This window comes from Alnus glutinosa, chromosome 10 (genome assembly GCF_958979055.1).
Source record: "Alnus glutinosa chromosome 10, dhAlnGlut1.1, whole genome shotgun sequence".
NCBI classification, from domain to species: Eukaryota; Viridiplantae; Streptophyta; class Magnoliopsida; order Fagales; family Betulaceae; genus Alnus; species Alnus glutinosa.
The window spans coordinates 25,997,910-26,017,778 of record NC_084895.1 but is presented as its reverse complement, the minus strand read 5'-3'; the positions used below and the strand labels follow the sequence as shown (position 1 = coordinate 26,017,778).

The window sequence follows — 19,869 nt, the reverse complement described above, 5'->3', positions numbered from 1 at the left end:
TGCATTATTCAAACAAAAAGAAAAACAATTAGACAGTGGTGAAACGAAGACATATATTACACCAAAAAAAAAAAAAAAACTAGAATTAGTTTTTTGAAAAGAGCAACGTACGTACACTTGGTGAATGACTCCCTTGTTGACCAGCCATGTGAATAGACAACACTTTTTCAAAAGATGAGCATCACGACAGAGTCACAGTTGGAGTCATAAGGAAAATGGGACTCTTGCGAGGCTTTTTGGCTCATCCAATATATTCTTCCTTATCAATCAATATGTTATCGACGTTAGGAACTTTTCTTTTCTTGCTAAGCCACTGCTTCTTCATTAAAGGGCATCCATCGATCTTTATAGTAGAAAGGGACGCAGGCAACCCCTCTTCTGGCATGTACTTGAGCTTAGGGCAGTCCTCGATCCACAATTCTTCAAGAGATGTGAGGTGTTGAAGTCCTTTATTGTCCAAAGATTTCATATTTGGAAATTCACAGAAAGAAAGACGGGTCAGACTAGAAGGCAGCAACTCTGGCTCTGGAAAGGACTTCACATCTTCAGATTTGCCACCGATTTTCATAGTTTTAACAGACAAAAGTTTTTGCAAACCCCATCTCATCCGACCGGCAAAGAGTTTTTCACAATTCTTGATACCAATAACTTCCAGATTGAAAGGAAAGTCCCCTTCGGGAAACAATTCAACTTCTGGACAATCAAATATTTCAAAATGCTTAAGAGAGGGCAGGAGTATATGCATCTTCTCAGGCAGTGACCTCAGACTTGTACAACTCGAAATAGAAAATACTCTGAGTTTGGGGGCACGAATTCCTCCTTTTGGAAAAGACACAAAATTAGGGCAATTACGGATGTCAATAAACAAGGTCACTAAATCACATCCATGTTGTTCTGAAATTGTAAATGATTCCATATTCTTACACCCATAGATTTTGATCGCATTAAGCTTTGGGAATAAATCTAATGGAAATGACTTGAGGGAATCACAGTCGTCCAACCACAATCTTGCAAGGGATGAAAAGTTAAGTTGTGCAGTGAGCTCTAACTTCATACAGTGTGAGATTGTTAGCACTTGAAGATTCTCTTCGGAGTTCACGAGTCCCTCGGGAAGGGACTCTAGTGCGTCAAATCCTACAATATTGAGCTTCCGCAACCTAGCCGGCAATTCCTTTAATAGAACCTCGTCACAGTGTGTTAGATGCAATTCGCATGCAGTAGGAGCCTTTGGAAGTGAATCCACCAGTCGCGGACATTCACGAATCTCTAGTTTAGCTAAGGAAGGAAGATGGACGGGCAACCGTCCTGTCAACTTAGGGCAGTCCATAATATAAAGCGCTTTAAGTTGAGAAAATGCTTCACCTTTGTTTTCAGCATCAAAAGAAGACCATTCCTCCCACTTCAACATTTGCTCGAACTTTAGAAATTTCAAGGTTCCAAATGGCTTATCTAATGAAGAATTGCTGCCATAAAACTCATAACTCACTTTAATAACTCCTTCAAACCCAACGATAGAGAGGTCCTGCAAAGAGGATAGCTGCCCAAGTGGTGGCAAGTTGAAACAATGTTTACAATTTTTTAGGCAAAGGGACACCAAATTAGAGAATGAATGATGCCCAACCCAATCCGGAAGACTTTCAGCGCCATAGTTGTTGATAGTTAGTATTTTCAAGTTACAATGGGGCCGGAGGTTGTCAAGAACAGATCTTTGGCATTCTGAAATATTAGTATCCAATGCATTCCATTCCAACACCAACTCCTCAAGGTACTTCCTATCATTCAAGCATGCTTTCAAAGCATCAGTATGAGATACAACGTTTTGCAACTCTAAAAGAGACAGCCTTCCTCGAAGATTTGCAAGTTTCCCCAACTCTCCAATGCAAGCCCCACTATCTTTGCTGATGATAAATTTAGATAATGATCGTAGACATTTTAGTCTAGCCAGCTGCATTGGCATCTCCTTTATGCTAGTTCCGTCAATATCAAGATGACGTAAATTAATGAGTTTCCACATATCTCTTGGTAATGCAGCAAGATCTTTACAACCTGATAAATTCAATGTTTGCAAATTGCACAACATACATATAGAATCAGGCAACCTTTTAATTGAAGTATTAGAAAGATCCAAATAACGTAGATGCTTAATTTTACCAATTGACTTAGGCAACTCAGTCATATTTCGATAGCGAGATAGAGAGAGCACCCGTAAGCATATTAGCTTTGACAATAAATCAAGTGGTACACTTTTAGTTAAGTACATCTCAAAAGAGACTTGTGGAAAATTTAAGGGGAAGAATGTGTGCAATCGGCTAGCCACATAAAGAGCCTTAAACTTCTTGAAGTTATCAAATGGTTCTCTAATATATGACAAGTGGCGAGTCTTGTTCACAATTTCATGGGAATTGTCAACCCCCAATCTAAAGGTAAATTGTCCAGATACATATTTTGCCAAGTCGTTGACAAGATCATGCATTACAAAACTTGATTTGTTGCCACTTGATTGCTCCAACAATGATCTTGATGTCAATTCATGTAAGTAATCTTCACCAACCTCTTCCATTGTTTTGTTTCTAGTTTCTTTTAAGAAACCTTCTGCCATCCATAATGAGACTAGTTCATATTTGGGTATACCATTATCCTTAGGAAATATTGAACAGTAGGCAAAGCATTGCTTTAAATGTGAGGGAAGATCTGTGTAACTGAGACTTAAAGCTGGAAGAATATTTGTCTTGATAGTTGGCGAATCCCATAATTCGCTCTTCAATATCCTTTCCCATTCATAAACATCTAGTTTAGATCGCAAGAGACCCCCAATTGTCTTGGCCAATAAAGGTAGACCTTGACACTTTTTCACAATTTGTCTACCTATTACTTTTAGCTCTGGACAACGTGCATCAGAGTTACCATTGTGGAATGCATGTTTTGTAAATAGTAACCAACAATCATCTTCTAGTAACGTCTTTAGACGATGAGTTGGAGCACTGCGCATGATTGATGCAACACTATCATTGCGTGTAGTTACAATGACCATACTTCCCGGTACCCCAGATTTAAATGGATTGCGGAACACATCCCAATCAACATAATTATCATTCCAAACATCATCTAGAACTAGTAGAAATTTATTCCCCATCAATTTCTCGTTTAGTGCAAGTTGAAGCAGATTTAGATTCTCACTATCAACTTTAGTAGACCCGCCTACTTCCTCCAGAATTGTTTTTGTTAGCTTTAACACGTCAAACTCCTTCGAAACACAAACCCATGCTTGAAGATCAAAATGCTTCTTCACACTCTTATCCTTGTATACAAGCTGAGCAAGGGTGGTTTTGCCAATTCCTCCCATGCCGACTATGGGAATCACACATGGATTTTCATTGCCAATTGCATCATTTGAAAGCATCAAACTTATTATTTTTTCCTTATCATCATCCCTGCCAAAAATACCAGATTCTTCGACCAAAGAAGTCGTGGGCAATCTTTTTGATGATTCTCTTCCAACACCTTCTTTCAGACCTAGAGCATCCTTTTTACTTTCTAGATATTCTAGTATGTTAAGTATGTCTTTTATCTTTGGCTCTATCTCCTTGACAAAATGACTAAAAAAAGTAGAGATGGAGTTTCGTACCTTCCCTGCAGTGGTTTGAAATTGAGCATCCAACTTACGTTGCAAGGCTTCAGTGGCTATCTCGTCCAAAACGTCTTCTGCATCATAGACAACATCTTTCAGCTTATGAAGCCAGTCTCCCACAGAACGATCTGTAAGTTGCTTGTCCTCCGCGTCCTCGCGCAGTTTCTGCACGGACAACAGTGCTATCTTCAGCTTCTCTAAGACTCCTTCGTTGAGTTTGCGCTGCCGAAAGAAGTCCGCGAACTCGGGAGATGCCATTCCATCAAACAACGATTGGAGGAAGGCAGAGAGAACTGCCTCTGCAGCCATGTGTTTCTGGTTTGTAATGGAAGAAGTGAAAGGAAATGGATCGAGGAAGGTGATTGCAAACGGGAGAGCAAAATGAGATTGCAATGGAAGATCAAATGAAAGGAAATGAAGATGAATGGAGTATCAAACGGCAGAGTGAGAAGAGACTGCAGTCGAATAAACGAAGGAAATAGAGGAAGGTGATTGCAAGAAACTGCAGAGCAAAATCAGAGAGATGCAAGCTACGTTTGCTTTCTAAACCAAAGAACGTATACAGGAAACAGCCAATGGGAGTGATGGACCCACACGACTGCTCGGGAAAAAAAGAAATGGACCCACACGGGAAAAAAACAAAAGACTAGGACCCGTTTGGCAACCCATTGCCAAATTTTCAACCCGTTTGGTAACTCATTGATGAAGTTTGATTGATGACTGATGAGAAGCCACTTGCGGCAGCCTCTTCCACTGCTTTACTCATTAGTGGGTCCAGTGAATGTGGTGGAGTACTCCACAGTCTCCAAACAAAATGAAAAGCAGGAAAGTGATGTTTTAACGCCTCCATTATTGGAGAAGAAATGTTTTAACAAAATGAAAAGCATGGTCAAAGGTCTTGTCTCTCGCAGGGGAAATGATAGACAGGGGACGGTTCTCCGTTCTCTGTCCATCTTTTAATATTAAAATAATATATTATATATTTTTTTTCATTTATCCTTTCTAGTTTTTTCATTTTTTTCATTTGACGTGAAAATTATAAAAAAAATTCAATAGGTATTGGAATTTGTCAGGTAAATTTGTAGGGAAAATCTGATGAGAGATTAAAAGAAAATATATATATATATATAAAGAATTTGTTGAAGTAATTTTTTTTTTTTTTAAGATATTCACCAAATGTCGGTGAAAAATTCGAAATGCTCTATAAAGCTTTGTTTTTGGGCCTCAACACATTGTTAGAGTATTCTTAATAGCTTTTCAACCATTTTTCTTAAATATAAGGAACAAAATTATTTTTTTCTTTCCTAAAAAAAATGTAGGTGTTAAAAAATACCAGTTACACACTGGTTACACACCCCCAAATCAAACCTCCCCCAGGCCAAATGGTGGTGGTTACGATCACCCCCAAGGGCCATGGGGTTGGTTTGGCCACCCCCAAAACCAAACCACGTACCCCTAAAACTGGCCTTGGGTCTTGGCCAAAATGGGGTGGCTGGCCACTCCATGTGACCCAAAAGGGTGGCACAATTTTTTTAATTTTTAATTTTTTTTTTTTAAAAAAAATTAAAAATTAAAAAAAAAAAAAAAAAAAAAAAAAAAAAAAGGTAGCCATGTGTCGCAATTTTAATAGTGTCACGTGTTGCTATTGTGAAAATCCGTTAGTTTTGGACAGAAAAATAGACGGAGGCACAACCTCCGTCTTTTTCCATAGCACAGGTACTACGTATGAAAGAAAAAAGAAAAAAAAATGAGGGGGCAAAAAATAAAATTTTTAAACTACATGAGCAAAAAAGTATTTGACCCTTTATAATTATAATATGCTTAGGAACCGTAGCTTTCCCAAGAAACAAAAAATTATAGGGAAGCTGTGTGGTGACTTTTTGTAACTTTCTTCAAATTTTTTAAAAAATATAAGAAACAAAACTCTTATAAAGAAGCTGTTGTGAATGCTCTTATGACTTAGAAAGAAGAAAAGAAGGTAACTTTGATATTTTTGAGCGCTTAGAGAATGAAAAGCTGGAGAAAATTGTAGCTTGGGCGAAAGTGACTTGAATCAATTTAGTGGGCTATTTTAAAAAAGGAAAAAATAAAAATTGTGTAAGTTAAAAGTCATGAATTAGCAGGGGCCGAGACACTTTTAAGGGTGGGTATATGGCTCCCAAAAAAAAAAAAATTCAGAACTCTTTAAAAAAAATATATATTTTTTTAAAGGTTAATCATATGATGGTCCCGACAAAAATAAAATTCAACTCCCCCAAAAAAATTTACTCTACTAGTAAAAACTATATTATGTAGTAGAATAAAAGATGAGTTTCTGGCAGATCATTTACTAGTTTATATTGAGAAATAAATTGTAGGATCCTTATGGTAAACTAAAATTACGAATCACTCCCTGAACTCGTTTTCCGTTCACCAAGTTAACAGAGTCTATTAGTTTGCCACGTCATACCCAATAGAAACGCGACACGTGTCCATCACAATAAAAAAATATAAATAAATAAAACTTAAAAATTATTTTAAAAAAATAATAAAAAGTTTGAAAATAGTAAAGAGGTGGGCAGCCACCCCTAGAGGTAGTTGGGGGTGGTGCGCGACCACCCCCAGGGGCCAGGGGGTGGCCGCACGCCACCCCTAAATGTCTTTGGGGGTGGCCTGCACAGGCCCTGGGGTTGTTGCAAGCCACCCATAGCCATTGGGGAGTGGCCATGCACCACCCCGGCAGCTGGGAATGGCCACGCGCCACCCTCGGCACTTGGGAATGGCCGCGCGCCACACTTGGTTACCTTTGGGGTGGTCGCGCACCACCTCCGACCACTTCTGGGTGGCGCACAGCCACCCCTAAAGATCCGGCAGCCACCCTTTTACTATTTTCATTTTTAAAAAAAATAATAATTAAGTTTTAATTATTTATATTTTAATAGATTTATATTTTTTTATTTTGATAGACACGTGTCATGTTTCTATTGGGTATGACGTGGCAAACTAACTGACTCTGTTAACTTGGTGGACGGAAAATGAGTTTAGGAAGTGATTAGTAATTTTAGTTTACCACAAGGATCTTATAATAATTTTTTACATTGATAAGTCTTGAATTATTCGATTCAAGAATCCTTAATTTTGCATTTGTTAGACCTAGTTTGTATTGTATATATAACGTTTTATTGTAGTTTAGTGTTATGTCTTATTTTTAGGTCTTAGTTGAAATCTAGTTCAAAACACTTGAATTAGACCTGAAAATACATCAAGGGCAATTTGGTCATTTTCAGAGTTCGAGATTGATCTTGAAAAGATGAAAAATTGTCAAAGGCATTTTGATCGATTGATTATTTGTATAGCCAATAATTCGATCGATCGAATTTCAGTTGACCCAACTTCGATAGATTCAGATGCGATCGATCAATTCTCAAAACTGACAATAATCGATCGTCGAAGTTCGATCAATCGAAACATATTCGATCGATCGACTTCGCATCTTCCAGAAGGTCCAGATATTTTCAAATCTTTGTGCAATCCAAATCAAAAGTTGAGTTCTATGGACAGAAATGGACGACGACCAACTCTGTTTGTGTGGCCCAAATTGATTCTTGATGGTTTCTTTTGTAAATCCAAATTCCTATATATATGGAATTAGGATTTAGGTTTAGTTATGCATCTTTTGGGAGGTTTCGATTTTCTCAGATGTATCTTAGTTAATTTTATTGCTTTTTAAGTTCCTTTGATGCAACTCTCTGGACCGAAATCCAGAGAGCTTGTTCCCTTTGCATTTTCTTCCTTGTTCTTCATTTTCTAGTTTAGGTTTGTCTTTTCTTTTCACTTCTTTTGTGTAATCCGAATTCCAAACTTTAAATATATTGTTTTTAGTTAATTTTGATCTTGTTTCTTTATTGTTTTTATGCTTAAATTAGTTTCATTATGTCTAGCTAAATTTTACCTTAAGGTTTGATCGAAATCTTTTCCGAAAACCATGGAGTGTTCTTGATGTTCTTAGGATTTTCTAGATGTGTTTGATGATTATGAAGAGCTAGAGGATTGCAAAATTCATGCTAAAATGTTTTGTCTTCAAAATTTCAATCTACTTATTCATGAAAAATAGTTAAACTTGTCTATGCGTTGTCTTAGATTTCTTGAATAAAATCAACGTTCTTGAAAGATAACGATGTCTTTTGTAATGGTTCTAATTAGACATGAAATATATTTACCTATTAGAGTCACCTTATAGGGTATGCTAGGGAATACCGGTCGTTTCACACCTTTGGTAGTCTAAAATATTTTTTCAATTGTAGTGTAACTTTTAAGTGAAATAGATTGGTGTGAAACTAGATACTTTATTATTGTGGCTTAATTAGGGTTTTCACGTATTATGTATGCTTATTAGGATGTTTTATAGAGTAGTAAGTTAGGAAGCATTAATCACTCCACATCTTCGGTAGGGTAAACGTTTTTCAATTATAGTTTAATCTTTACGTAGAGTTGATTAATATAAAACTAGATGCTTTACATTACGTTTTAACTAAAGTATTTTCATGTCGAGGTCGTTGTGATGGTTGACGCCCATTACGCGCTCATATCATGCATGTTAGGAAGATTCAATAGACGTTAAGCATTCCATTGGTTAAGGTTTAGATAAGATTATTACCTTAAGATTCTTTGAAGTTTATTTTCATTTTCTAGTTTTCAATCTAATTCGTTGTAGCTTCAATTATACAACATTTACTTTTACTTTTATTTTTACTTGTTAAGTTAAATACGCTCTTTAAGTATCCCGTTACCAGGGACGGAGCCAGAAGTTCTTATGGGCAGGGGCCGGTGGTAAAAAAAAATTATTGGTAGGGGCCAATAGGCTAAATTTTTAGTTTTTTAGCTTATATATATATATTTTTTTTGAGATTTTTTTTTTTTAACCTAAGAAAATTTTTTTTTCAAGGAAATTGGGGGGGGGGCCATGGCCCCTGCCAGTCCCCCCCTCCCTCCGTCTCTGCCCGTTACGCAAAACAGCTCTCAATCTCTGTGGTTCGATAACTCTTACTATAGTATAATTGATTCGTACTATTGCGAGTGGTAAAACTTATAAATTTAAAATTCACGTACGTAGCGTACTATATATCACAGGAAATGATTCATAATTTAGACCAACCCTAAAGACTAATGGTATAATTTTCTCTATCTTATTTAAGAGAAAGAACCAAAGGTCTCTCCAGCAATAATATCTTAACGTTGTATAAAATTCTTTTAAGCCTAAGATGAGCATCCTCTTGCTTACTAATCGAGGATTATTATCTAATTATACAACCATCTTCTCTCTCTTTTTTCTTTTTTCTTTTTTTTAATTATCAATAATTTCTGTAGAATAATAAATGAGTGGGTCAAATTAGTCGGCCACCTTTAAAATATGAGAAAATTGTGCAATTGGACGTGGAAAGAATCCATTGGACCTAATTAAATGACAAAAGTTAGCACATAATACCTTGTGATTTTTCTGTTTTGGCACGAAAAGCACAGAAGCTATTTGTTCACCGGACAAATGAGTTGCTGATTTTTAGACAAGGCTGGCACCCCTACATGTATCATGTATGGTTGGGGTCCAGCAACTCCCAAAACTTTTGAAGTCTTTATAAAAATATGATTTTTCTTACTATGGCCCCGGTAATAATAACTTCTTCACGTTTCTAGATGTAGCGTTCTAAAGAAATTGCTAAAGATTGAAAAAGAAATTATTAAAAATTTCATTGATAACCGATTAATTTTATTCCATGAAAGACGTTGTTGGGCATAATTGGAAAGAGATGCCTTTTTCTTCTCTTTTATTTTATTTTATTTTTTGTATGTATATCTATAACAAACTAGGGAAACTTTTATTTTAATGAAAGTTTGAAAGGAAAAGTTCTTTTTAAAGATGATTTTATAGACATGTAATTATTGTATACAATTGTAAGTACTTTTTTTTTGAACGGGAGCTGGAACTTCCATTGATCTATAAGTACTTTTTTTTTTAACAGGAACTGAAACTTTCATTAATAACAAGTCCGAAGGCAAATATAACAGCCCGAAGGCAAACAACAGCTCGAAAGCTACAACACAAGCCCGTAGGCTCAATGTAGTAAATAGAAATACAGAATCCCTAACCACAAAGCGAGGAACAAAGCAGCAAACTAAAATTACATGAACATACAATTGGATCATCTCTTTACAATAAAGCACAATCCAACTAAAATAAGAGGGCTTGGTCTAGTTTACAAGCCACCTAAAATGCTCAAGTGATTTATAGCCCATTACAAAGGTAAATTGTGAACATAGACAAGGATGTACAAAAAGAAAAAATACAGATAACAAAAGCCCAGAAGCTGCTGGAGGAAGAAAACTGCCCGGACGCCGGCGCGTATAAAACCCCCGGACCTCCCCTGCTGCCGTTGGACACCCTTTCTTCTTGAAACACCCCCAAAACCCGGCTAGAAGAGTGGAGCGTGGATCGCCACGAACGGCCACCCTTAGTGAGTGAGAGCCACGGTCAAGGCGTGGAGACCCGACACCGCCGGTGGTTGAGGTGGAGGCTTTAGAAGCAGACGGCGAACACGGCTGAGCGGATTGTGTTGTAAGGTCTCTGGCGAAACGTTGTAGATCTAGCTCAAAAGAGTCGGAGACACAAGCTAAGGTCACTCTTCAAAACAACTCCAGCCTACTGATCTGCCAAAACAAGAGGAAAAACAAGCAGAACAAAGCAAAATAAACAAACTTCATAGCTATAAAAGTTAGGAGAAACACAGCCACCACCGGATCTAGCCGGGGGAACAAAAGCTCTGCAACCCTATTGGTTGGAAGAAATCTATCCTCACTGGAACAAGCTAGGGGGAACAAAAAATCACCCTGGCTCACGAGGAGCCAGAGGGAAAATCAGCACTGGGAGGAGGGAGGCGTGAGGCCACCCCCCTCCTGGTGAAAACCAAACTCACGGGGGGTCTCTCTAGAAAGAAAAGGGACTCGCAGAGAGAGAGAGAGAGAGAGAGAGAGAGGATATCAAGACATTTGATTATATATAATGTCTCCTGGTGAAACCACAAAATGTGGGCAAGCAAAAACTTGTAAAGATGCTGCCTGTGCTGTCATTTGATTAATATAAGAACTCGAAATTAAGCCCTCTCTGACTCTCGATTGGTGAAAAATTGGAAGCAGCAACATTTTCAATTTTCAAGAGCGATTGCCCACCGCTTTGCAAACTATCCGAGGAAAAAGAAAAAAAGACATGTCAAAAAGACCAACAAATCCATCGTGATCATGCTGTACGAAACTATGTTGAAGAGGCTGAAGAAAAGACGTGCATTCTTCCTTAGGAAAGGTGCATACGACCATCTTATTTGAAAAGAAAAACCTCTCGTGATCTGTTGCGACAGATTAATATTTCAGAATTACCAAATAAGCAGAAAATTATAGAATAGTAAATAACAACACAATTTTAAGAGACACAAAAATTTAAGTGGTTCGGCTTAACAAGCTTATATCCACTGGCGAAGACGATCCAAAAAAAATTCACTATCAAAAGGATAGAGTACAAAGTACATTACAAAGAGAATCACTTAGACGCAAAAGCCTCGATACACCATATCGATTTCATGCTCCCACAAAAGAGATTAAGTAATAAAGAATACAAATGAGACAAAAATGACTTCTCTCTCTCAAGTCTATATACTGCCGAAAACACAGCTGTATCAGGATCTCTTCTGCTTCTGTCTTCTTTCACACACACTGCTCTCTAGAGGACCGGAATATCTGCTGCCTCAAATCAAGTCACAAACTCTACATGATCTTCACAAGCTTCAAGAAAAGTTTTTCATTTTCCTGTCTCCAATAAGAACTTTGGTTAAAGTTTGCATGCTGAATGCTCACCACCTTAAAACATAGGGCCATCTTTGAGGAAGAACCAAATGGGCAAAATGCCATTCCAAGGATGTCACCAACATGACAATTAGATCTTTGGGGACCTGTTAAATAGGAGTTAGTCTTTGACTTGTAGGTAAACTTCCGAAAAATAAACACTGTATTCCCACTATTATTACCCTTGTACTGGAAACACTGTTGAACAAGCTAGAGGGCGGAGATGCCTCTTGACCTTTGACAGTGAATGTGTAAGAAAGATGAATCTGACTATAAGGTGATCGAGCTTCCACCTCTTGGAGACGAGTGAGATAAGACTTCTATTGGTGAATCATCATTTCAAAAGGAGGCTTCCATTTTTCTTTAACTCAAAGACCTAACTAATGAGAAGAAATCTTTTCTGCCAATGATATAAATACAAAAGTGTTAGAAATAAAATGAAATATCATAAATATCATATGTAAATATAGAAACGACAAAGTTATGGGCATTTTGTTAATACCAAAAAGAAAGAAAGAAAAAATCACAAGAACCCAAACAAAGATCTGTTCAGGTGTATCATGAGGGAGAGATCTGAGAGGCTTTTTGTTAATACATGAGAGAATTCCTCCTGCTTCTGAAGCATACACGATAACATTGACCTGGCAGGAAGTAGAAATAATTATAAAGGGATGCTCAAGTAGGATCGATTTGGTAAAATGAAGTTGTGCTTTCAATAAGATAGTCATTACTTGTTCTAGTAATTGCTCTGGAATTGTATTGGTGCACTTGTACAACATCCTCTCAGCATTCTGTTTCTGCTTCAGTTGGTGAAAAAAAATAACACATATAATTCCCAATCAGAAACTCTGTAACATACATCATAAAAAATAAATAAAAATAATCAAAATCAAAATTAAAAAAAAAAAAAAAAAAATCAAAATTTTCCAATAACTAAATCAGATCAATATGTTACAATTTTCCAATAGAAAAAAAAAAAATCCTTTCACTTTTTGTTAAAAATAAAAAAGAAATTCTTGAACTTGAATTTAGAGAATATAAAAGAGACCACATTTGAGAAAAAACTGAATTAAATATTAATGAGTCAGAGAAAAATCCTCACAGAATCATGGATTCTAATTCCCGGCCTCTGTTTCTAGCAATCGCCACCAAGCCCACCGAACTTCTAAATTCTGTTAATTATCTTCTTCTTCTTTTTTCCATGCAATTATTGAAACAAAAAGGAAAACAATTAGAGAGTGATGAAACGAAGAGAAATTTATTAGCCAAAAAAATATATTAACCAAGTAAACGAAAGAATTTGAGAAAGTTAATGGGAAAAGAAAGAGGATCACATTTATAATCAGCAGATTGACAAGAGCAATGTACCTGCAATGGGTCAATGGCATCCTTGTTGACCAGATATGTGAACAGCACAAATCAGGGTTCATGTGTATCTGTGATCGACGAGGCTTTTGGCTCATCCAATAAATTCTTCATAATCAATCTCTATGTGATCGATGTCGGGAATCTTTTTCCTGCTTTGCCACCGTTTCTTCAACAAAGGGCATTCTTTGATCTTTATAAAAGAAAGGGACGGAGGCAACCCCTCATCCGGCATGTACTTGAGTTTAGGGCAGTCATGGACCGTCAATCCTTGAAGAGAGGTGAGGTGTTGAAGCCCATTCTTGTCCAAAGATTTCAGATTTAGAAATCCCAAGATATGAAGATAAGTCAAACTGGAAGGCAGCAACCCTCGCTCTGGAAAAGACACCACATCTTCAGATTTGCTGCCGATATACAAATTTCTAACAAATAGGAGTTTTTGCAAACCCCATCCCATCCGACCGGCAAAGAGTTTTTCACAATTTTGGACGTCAATAAGTTCCAGATTGGAAGGAAAGCCCCCTATGGGCAAGAATTCAACTTCTGGACAATCAATTATACAAAAAGACTTGAGAGAAGGTAGGAGAATATGCATCTTCTCTGGCAGCGACCTCAGACTTCCACAATCTTGGACCCAAAAGAATGTAAGGTCCGGGGCACGAACTCCTCCTTTCGGAAAAGATACAAAATTAGGGCAATTTTTTATGAATATACGTAAGATCCCTAAATCACGTCCATGTCGTTCTGCAACTATAAAAGATTTCAGATTCTTGCACCCAGAGATTCTGATACTGCAAAGCTTCGGGAACAAATCTAATGGAAATGACTTAAGGGAATCGCATCCGTACAACCGCAACGTTTCAAGGGATGAAAAGCTAGGGAGCCTTAACATGTTACAGTTTGAGATAGTTAACTCTTGAAGATTACCGTCGAAGTCTGCCAGTCCCCGGGGAAGGGACTTCAGTGGGCCAAATCCTCCGATATTGAGCTTCCGTAATCCAGCCGGCAATTTCTTCAACAGAATCTCTTTACAGTGTATTAGTCCCAATTCACATATAGAAGGAGCCCTTGGGAGGGAATCCAGTAGCAGCGGACATTTATGAATCTCAAGTTTAGCCAAGGAAGGAAGATGGACGGGCAGTCGCCCTGTCAAATTAGGGCAGTCGTCAATATAAAGCTCTTCAAGTGGAGCAAAAGCTTCACCTTCATTTTCAGCATCAAAATAAGACCATACCTCCCACTTCAACATTTTCTCAAACCTTAGAACTTTCAGGGCTCCAAATGGCTTAACTAATGAAGAATTGTTGCCATAAAACTCAGAACCCACTTTAACAACTCCTTCAAAGCCAACAATAGAGAGGTTCTGCAAAGAGGGTGTGGTGGCAAGTTGAAACAATGTTTACAATTTTCTAGGCAAAGGGACACCATATTAGAGAATGAATGATGCCCAACCCAATCTGGAAGACTTTCGGCGCCATAGTTGTTGATAATGAGACTTTTCAAGTTACTATGGGGCCGGAGATTGTCCAGTACAGATCTTTGACATTCTGAAATTTTAGTATCCAATGCATTCCATTCCAACGCCAACTCCTCAAGGTACTTCCTATCATTCAAGCATGCTTTCAAAGCATCAGTATGAGATGCAACATTTTGGAGCTCTAAAACAGAAAGCCTTCCTCGAAGATTTGCAAGTTTCCCCAACTCTTCAATGGAAGTCTCACTATGTTTGCCGATGATAAATTTAGTTAATGTTTGTAGACATTTTAGACTACTCATCTGCATTGGCATCTCCTTTATGACAGTTCCGCTAATATCAAGATGACGTAAGTTAATGAGTTTCCGCATATCTCTTGGTAATGCAGCAAGATCTTTACAACCTGATAAATTCAATGTTTGCAAATTGCACAACTTACATATGGAATCAGGCAACCTTTTAATTGTAGTGGAAGAAAGGTTCAAATAACGTAGATGCTTAATTTTGCCAATTGATTCAGGCAACTCAGTCATATTTCGATAATGAGATAGAGAGAGTACCCGCAAGCATGTTAGATTTGGCAATAAATCTAGTGGTACTTTTTTTGTTAAGTAGAAGTAGTAATTATCCGATGGTGACAACTCCAATGGCAAGAATGTGTGCAATCGAGTAGCCTCGTACAAGACCTCAAACTTCTTAAAGTTATCAAATCCGTTTTCATTTCTGAAATATGACAAATGACGAGTCTTGTTCATAATTCCGTGCAAACAGTCAACCTCCAATCTAAAGGTAAATTGCCCAGACACAAATTTTGCCAAGTCATTGACAAGATCATGCATTACAAAACTTGATTTCTTGCCGCTTGATTGTTCCAACAATGATCTTGATGCCAAATCAAGAAAGGAATCTTCACCAACCTCCTCCATTCTTTTGTTGTTAGTTTCTTCTAAGAAACCTTCTGCCATCCATAATAAGATTACTTCATCTTTTCGTAATACACAATCCTTAGGAAAAATTGAACAATAAGCAAAACATTGTTTTAGATGTGATGGAAAATATTTGTAACTTAATCTTAGAGCTGGAAGAATATTTGTCTTGTCAAATGACGAATCCCACAAGTCGCTCTTCAATATCCTCTCCCATTCATTAACATCTAGTTTAGATCGCAAGAGACCCCCAATTGTCTTTGCTGCTAAAGGTAGACCTTCACACTTTTTCACAATTTGTCTACCTATTACTTCTAGCTCTCGACGTGCATCAAAGTTGTCATCGTGGAATGCATATTTTGCAAATAGTGACCAACAATCTTTTTCCAATAACGGCTTTAGATGATCAGTTGGAAGAGCGTTCATGATTGATGCAACACTATCATTGCGTGTAGTTACAATGACCATACTTCCTGGTGCCCCAGATTTAAATGGATTACTCAAGACCTCCCAATCAGCATAATTTTCATTCCAAACATCATCTAAAACAAATAAGAATTTCTTCTCGGTCAATTTCTGCTGTAGCGTAACTTGAAGCAAATTCAGATCTTTCATATCGCAAGTTAACAAAGTCAATGCCTCTAGAACTGTTTTAGTTATACCAAAAACGTCAAAAACATCTGAAACACATACCCATAATTGAAGGTCAAAATGCTCCTTCACCCTCTCGTCCTTGTATACAAGCTGAGCAAGGGTAGTCTTGCCAATTCCCCCCATGCCCACTATGGGAATGACACAAAAATTTCCATTGTCGCTCTCATCAATATTATTTGAGAGCAACAAGTTTATTATTTTTTCCTTATCATCATCCCTACCAAAAATACCAGATTCTTCAACCAAAGAAGTCGTGGGCCATCTTTCAGGTTTTCCTCCACCACCTTCTTTCAGACCTAGAAAATCCTTTTTTTTGGCTAGATATTCTAGTTTGGCAAGTATCTCTTGCATCTTTTGCCCTATCTCCTTGACAAAATGACTAAGAAAAGTAGAGATGGAGTTTTGTACCTTACTTGCAGTGGTTTGAAATTCAGCATCCAACTTATGTTGCAAGGCTTCAGTAGCTATCTCGTCCAAGACGTCTTCAGCATCACAGACAGCATCTTTCAAGTCATCGAGCCACAGTTTCACAGCAGGCTTGGTAAGTTGTTTTTCCTCCGCATCTTCAAGCAGTGCATTTACGGACAACAATGCTATCTTCAACTTCTCCAAGACTCCTTCGTTGAGCTTGCGGTGCCGAAAGAAGTCCACCAACTCTGGAGTCGCCATCCTATCAAATAACACTTCGAGGAAGGCGGAGAGAACCGCTCCTCCCAAGGCCTCAGCCATGTTTTCTGGCTTGTATTAATGGAAGAAATGAAAAGGAAGGTGAATGCAAACCGCAGAGCAAAATGAGATAGCAACACTGGAAGATCAAATGAAAGGAAATTAAGGAAGGTGAGATATTGCAAGATATGTTTTGCTTATAATGGGAAACAGTCAACGCCATGGAAGGTGAGTTGAGTCTATTAATATAAGAAAGGAAGCAAGTAGGTTGCTGTAAACAGCACAGAAATTTCACGCCAAGTCATATACAATGTATTAATTGTATTAAGCCTACAATTTGTTTATAATGTACCAGATCGTCCGTCCTTTTGCTTACAATATATTCTATTAATTAACTAATAAGTGTAACTTATTAACTAGAAACATCTAAGATTAACATATTATAATTATTAACATATTAACTAACAACTAGTAGCATATTAACCAATAAGTGTTACATATTATTATACACTATTATACAATTATAGACCCTTATATTTACACATGAATATATGATTGGGTATATATATATATACATATATACATATTTGTATTTATAAAACCTATATATATATATATATAGGCCGCCCCAACGTACCTTGTTGCCTTCAACCACATGCCGGCTGACCACCCCTTTAGCTTCAGGTGCATAGCTAGTTGCCTACCCAGCCTCTTTAATTTTGCCATATACTCCAAAACTTTCTCATCTTTTGTGGGCTTTCGGATTGACCATTTCGAATTAGTCAAACTTATACAAGCCGAGCTCACGAGCTTTATTCGAGACAAGTCAAGCTTATACGAATATGTCTCGTTTAATATTTGAACATATTATTATATTTACAAATATTTTATTTATTATTCAAATCTAGACCGAATTGAATTTAGTAGAGCCGAGCCGAATTCTTGGGCAGCTTGACTCTATTTTTATGGGGCGCATTGACTTAGAACATTTAATGTAGAACATGACAAGTTCACAATAAAAATTATTATTTCGTTTCGTTCTTTAGTAGTTTTTTTTTTTTGGTCGTTTTCTATGGATATTTCTCTATTTTTTATTTTTTTTTCTTCTTCTTCTTCTTCTTCTTCTTCTTCTTCTTGTTGTTGTTGCCGAATTCTTGGGCAGCTTGACTCTATTTTTATGGGGCGCATTGACTTAGAACATTTAATGTAGAACATGACAAGTTCACAATAAAAATTATTATTTCGTTTCGTTCTTTAGTAGTTTTTTTTTTTCTTCTTCTTCTTCTTCTTCTTCTTTTATAATAGGGAATTAAGTAGCTAATATCAGTACCCTAATAAGTGGATAATATTTTCATAATATATCGAGAATATTACAAAAATATTCTCTCACATAAATAATAATCCAGTAATACCAAAAATATGGTGAGAATACATATGTAATGTAATGAGAATATTACGAAAAATATTCTAACACGCCTCTCAGAAAACTTCAGAGGGTCCCTAGCTGCCAAGCAAGATAAGATTTTCATTGCTATCATCATTAAATGAGGCTTTCATTGAGTAATGATAAAAAAACACTCACTACATCACATAGGTCCCACCCTATGTGAAGGAATAAAGAGTGTGTAGTGAATGTGTAGTGGGTGTTTCTGTATTACTCCCCTTCTCTTTGTGATGTGAACCAATTAATACAAAACACAGAAATGGATAGGTTGGCTGTTTCGAGTGAGTCAGGAACTCTAAAAAACACAGTGAGACTGTATTTTACTTAACAAAATTCAACATTCCTTATATAACTACTAACTTGTCTTTTACATACAATTAGGTAACCCAATTGAAGTAGAAGTGTCATTCTACATGGCTAGAGACCTACTGGAATACAAGGATTGAAGAGACTCTGTTGGTTTCAACCAACCATGAGCTGATTGTCTACTCTTATCTTAAGAGATAAGACTTCTTATTAATACTCCTCTACTTAGATAACTATTAAATAAGACTGCTACTAAATCAAATAACAAACTAATCTAGATATTCTTATTTAAAATTAAAAGACTACTTCTACAACTAATCAACCGCCTATCTCTTAAGATAAGAGATAAACTCTTATTTAAATAAAACTATTCACTGCTAGAGACGTAATCGATACTAATTACATCACTTTAACTCCAAAATCCATTCATCAAAATGAATCTTTCCTGTCAATGATATATATGAACAAAAAAGTGTTCGTAATAAAATGAACTATCAACTATCAAAGACATCGATATATATATATATATATATATATATATATATATATATATATATAAAAGACAGAACTATATATGGACGGACATGTAGCACCCCTAGCTTGAGAAAAGGCCAAAGAGAGCCAAAGAGAGACGACCTCTATCTTCTTTCTTATCCTATGTATAACGTATAGGCTTTAACTATTGTTTTTTTTTTTTTTTCCTCTATCTTCTTTCTTATCCTATATATAACATATAGGCTTTAACTATTGTTTTTTTTTCTAAGAAGACTTTAACTATTGATTAAGACAGATCCGGCTTGTGTGCTGTCATAAAAACTGCAGCGCACATGCTGTAAAAACAATGAAGGGTTGAGATTTGATAAAAAAAAATAAAATGTAAACCCAACGTTCTTTCTTTTCAAGGACATCTGAAGCAAACGTTTGTGACTAACGCAGCTTAAGGGGTAGGGGGAATGATGAACTGCTGCTCTGCGTGGGCTGTGAACAAGAACGATCAAAAGACTGAAGTTCAACTCATGTTCCCATTCTTAGACACCACCAAGCTAGTCGTATTCCGTGAAACTCATGCAAGAAACCCATTTTACTTTTTAGATGAATGAAGAAACTTTTATAACAACACGCAAAATTTATAACCCTCCAGACCACTTGAACACCATCTGCAAGACTGCAACAACAGATGAACACCATCTATTTTCATGTTGCCTCCATACTCTGCAAACACCTCGACCTTGGATATTTTAACCCCTGGAATTTTCGAGCATGAGGTGCTATAAACCAACTCGTAAAGGCATGTGTACATGGTTCATCATCGCGGCACCTAACAACGTTTGTAAGTTATGGTTATGGTAATGCTTGGAGGCTGATTTCTCGGGGGAAAGATTGGAGAGTGATTTGGGCAATTAAGATCTAGAAAGGAAGAGAGAGTTGAGGCGCATAGGTGTTTCCTTAAACGGCGTCCATCACAAACGTTTTTCTTAAACATTGTCCTTGAAAGAGACGACAACGTTTTGTTTAAAAAATGTTTGATCAAATCTGAACC

At 36.9% G+C, this 19,869-nt stretch overlaps 3 protein-coding genes across 3 annotated transcripts; all 3 read right to left on the bottom strand.

The window, feature by feature from the left end:
• Window positions 1-241: 241 nt before the first annotated feature.
• Window positions 242-4,052, bottom strand: LOC133879265 (putative disease resistance protein At3g14460). Its single transcript, XM_062317794.1, has one exon. The coding sequence runs from the start codon at window positions 3,935-3,937 to the stop codon at window positions 242-244; it is 3,696 nt and encodes a 1,231-aa protein (XP_062173778.1). The 5' UTR covers window positions 3,938-4,052.
• A 7,045-nt stretch (window positions 4,053-11,097) lies between these two features.
• Window positions 11,098-14,229, bottom strand: LOC133878784 (putative disease resistance protein At3g14460). Its single transcript, XM_062317315.1, has 6 exons — window positions 12,863-14,229; window positions 12,597-12,683; window positions 12,226-12,291; window positions 11,997-12,135; window positions 11,677-11,894; window positions 11,098-11,601 (listed from the first exon to the last, which is right to left on the bottom strand). The coding sequence occupies exon 1, from the start codon at window positions 14,106-14,108 to the stop codon at window positions 12,954-12,956; it is 1,155 nt and encodes a 384-aa protein (XP_062173299.1). The 5' UTR covers window positions 14,109-14,229; the 3' UTR covers window positions 11,098-11,601; window positions 11,677-11,894; window positions 11,997-12,135; window positions 12,226-12,291; window positions 12,597-12,683; window positions 12,863-12,953.
• Window positions 14,230-14,236: 7 nt separating this feature from the next.
• Window positions 14,237-16,779, bottom strand: LOC133879264 (putative disease resistance RPP13-like protein 1; the record flags this gene model as incomplete). The annotated part of the gene is made up of 1 exon (XM_062317792.1): window positions 14,237-16,779. A coding segment is annotated over exon 1 (2,406 nt), but the record flags the coding sequence as incomplete, so codon positions are not given.
• Window positions 16,780-19,869: the final 3,090 nt, after the last annotated feature.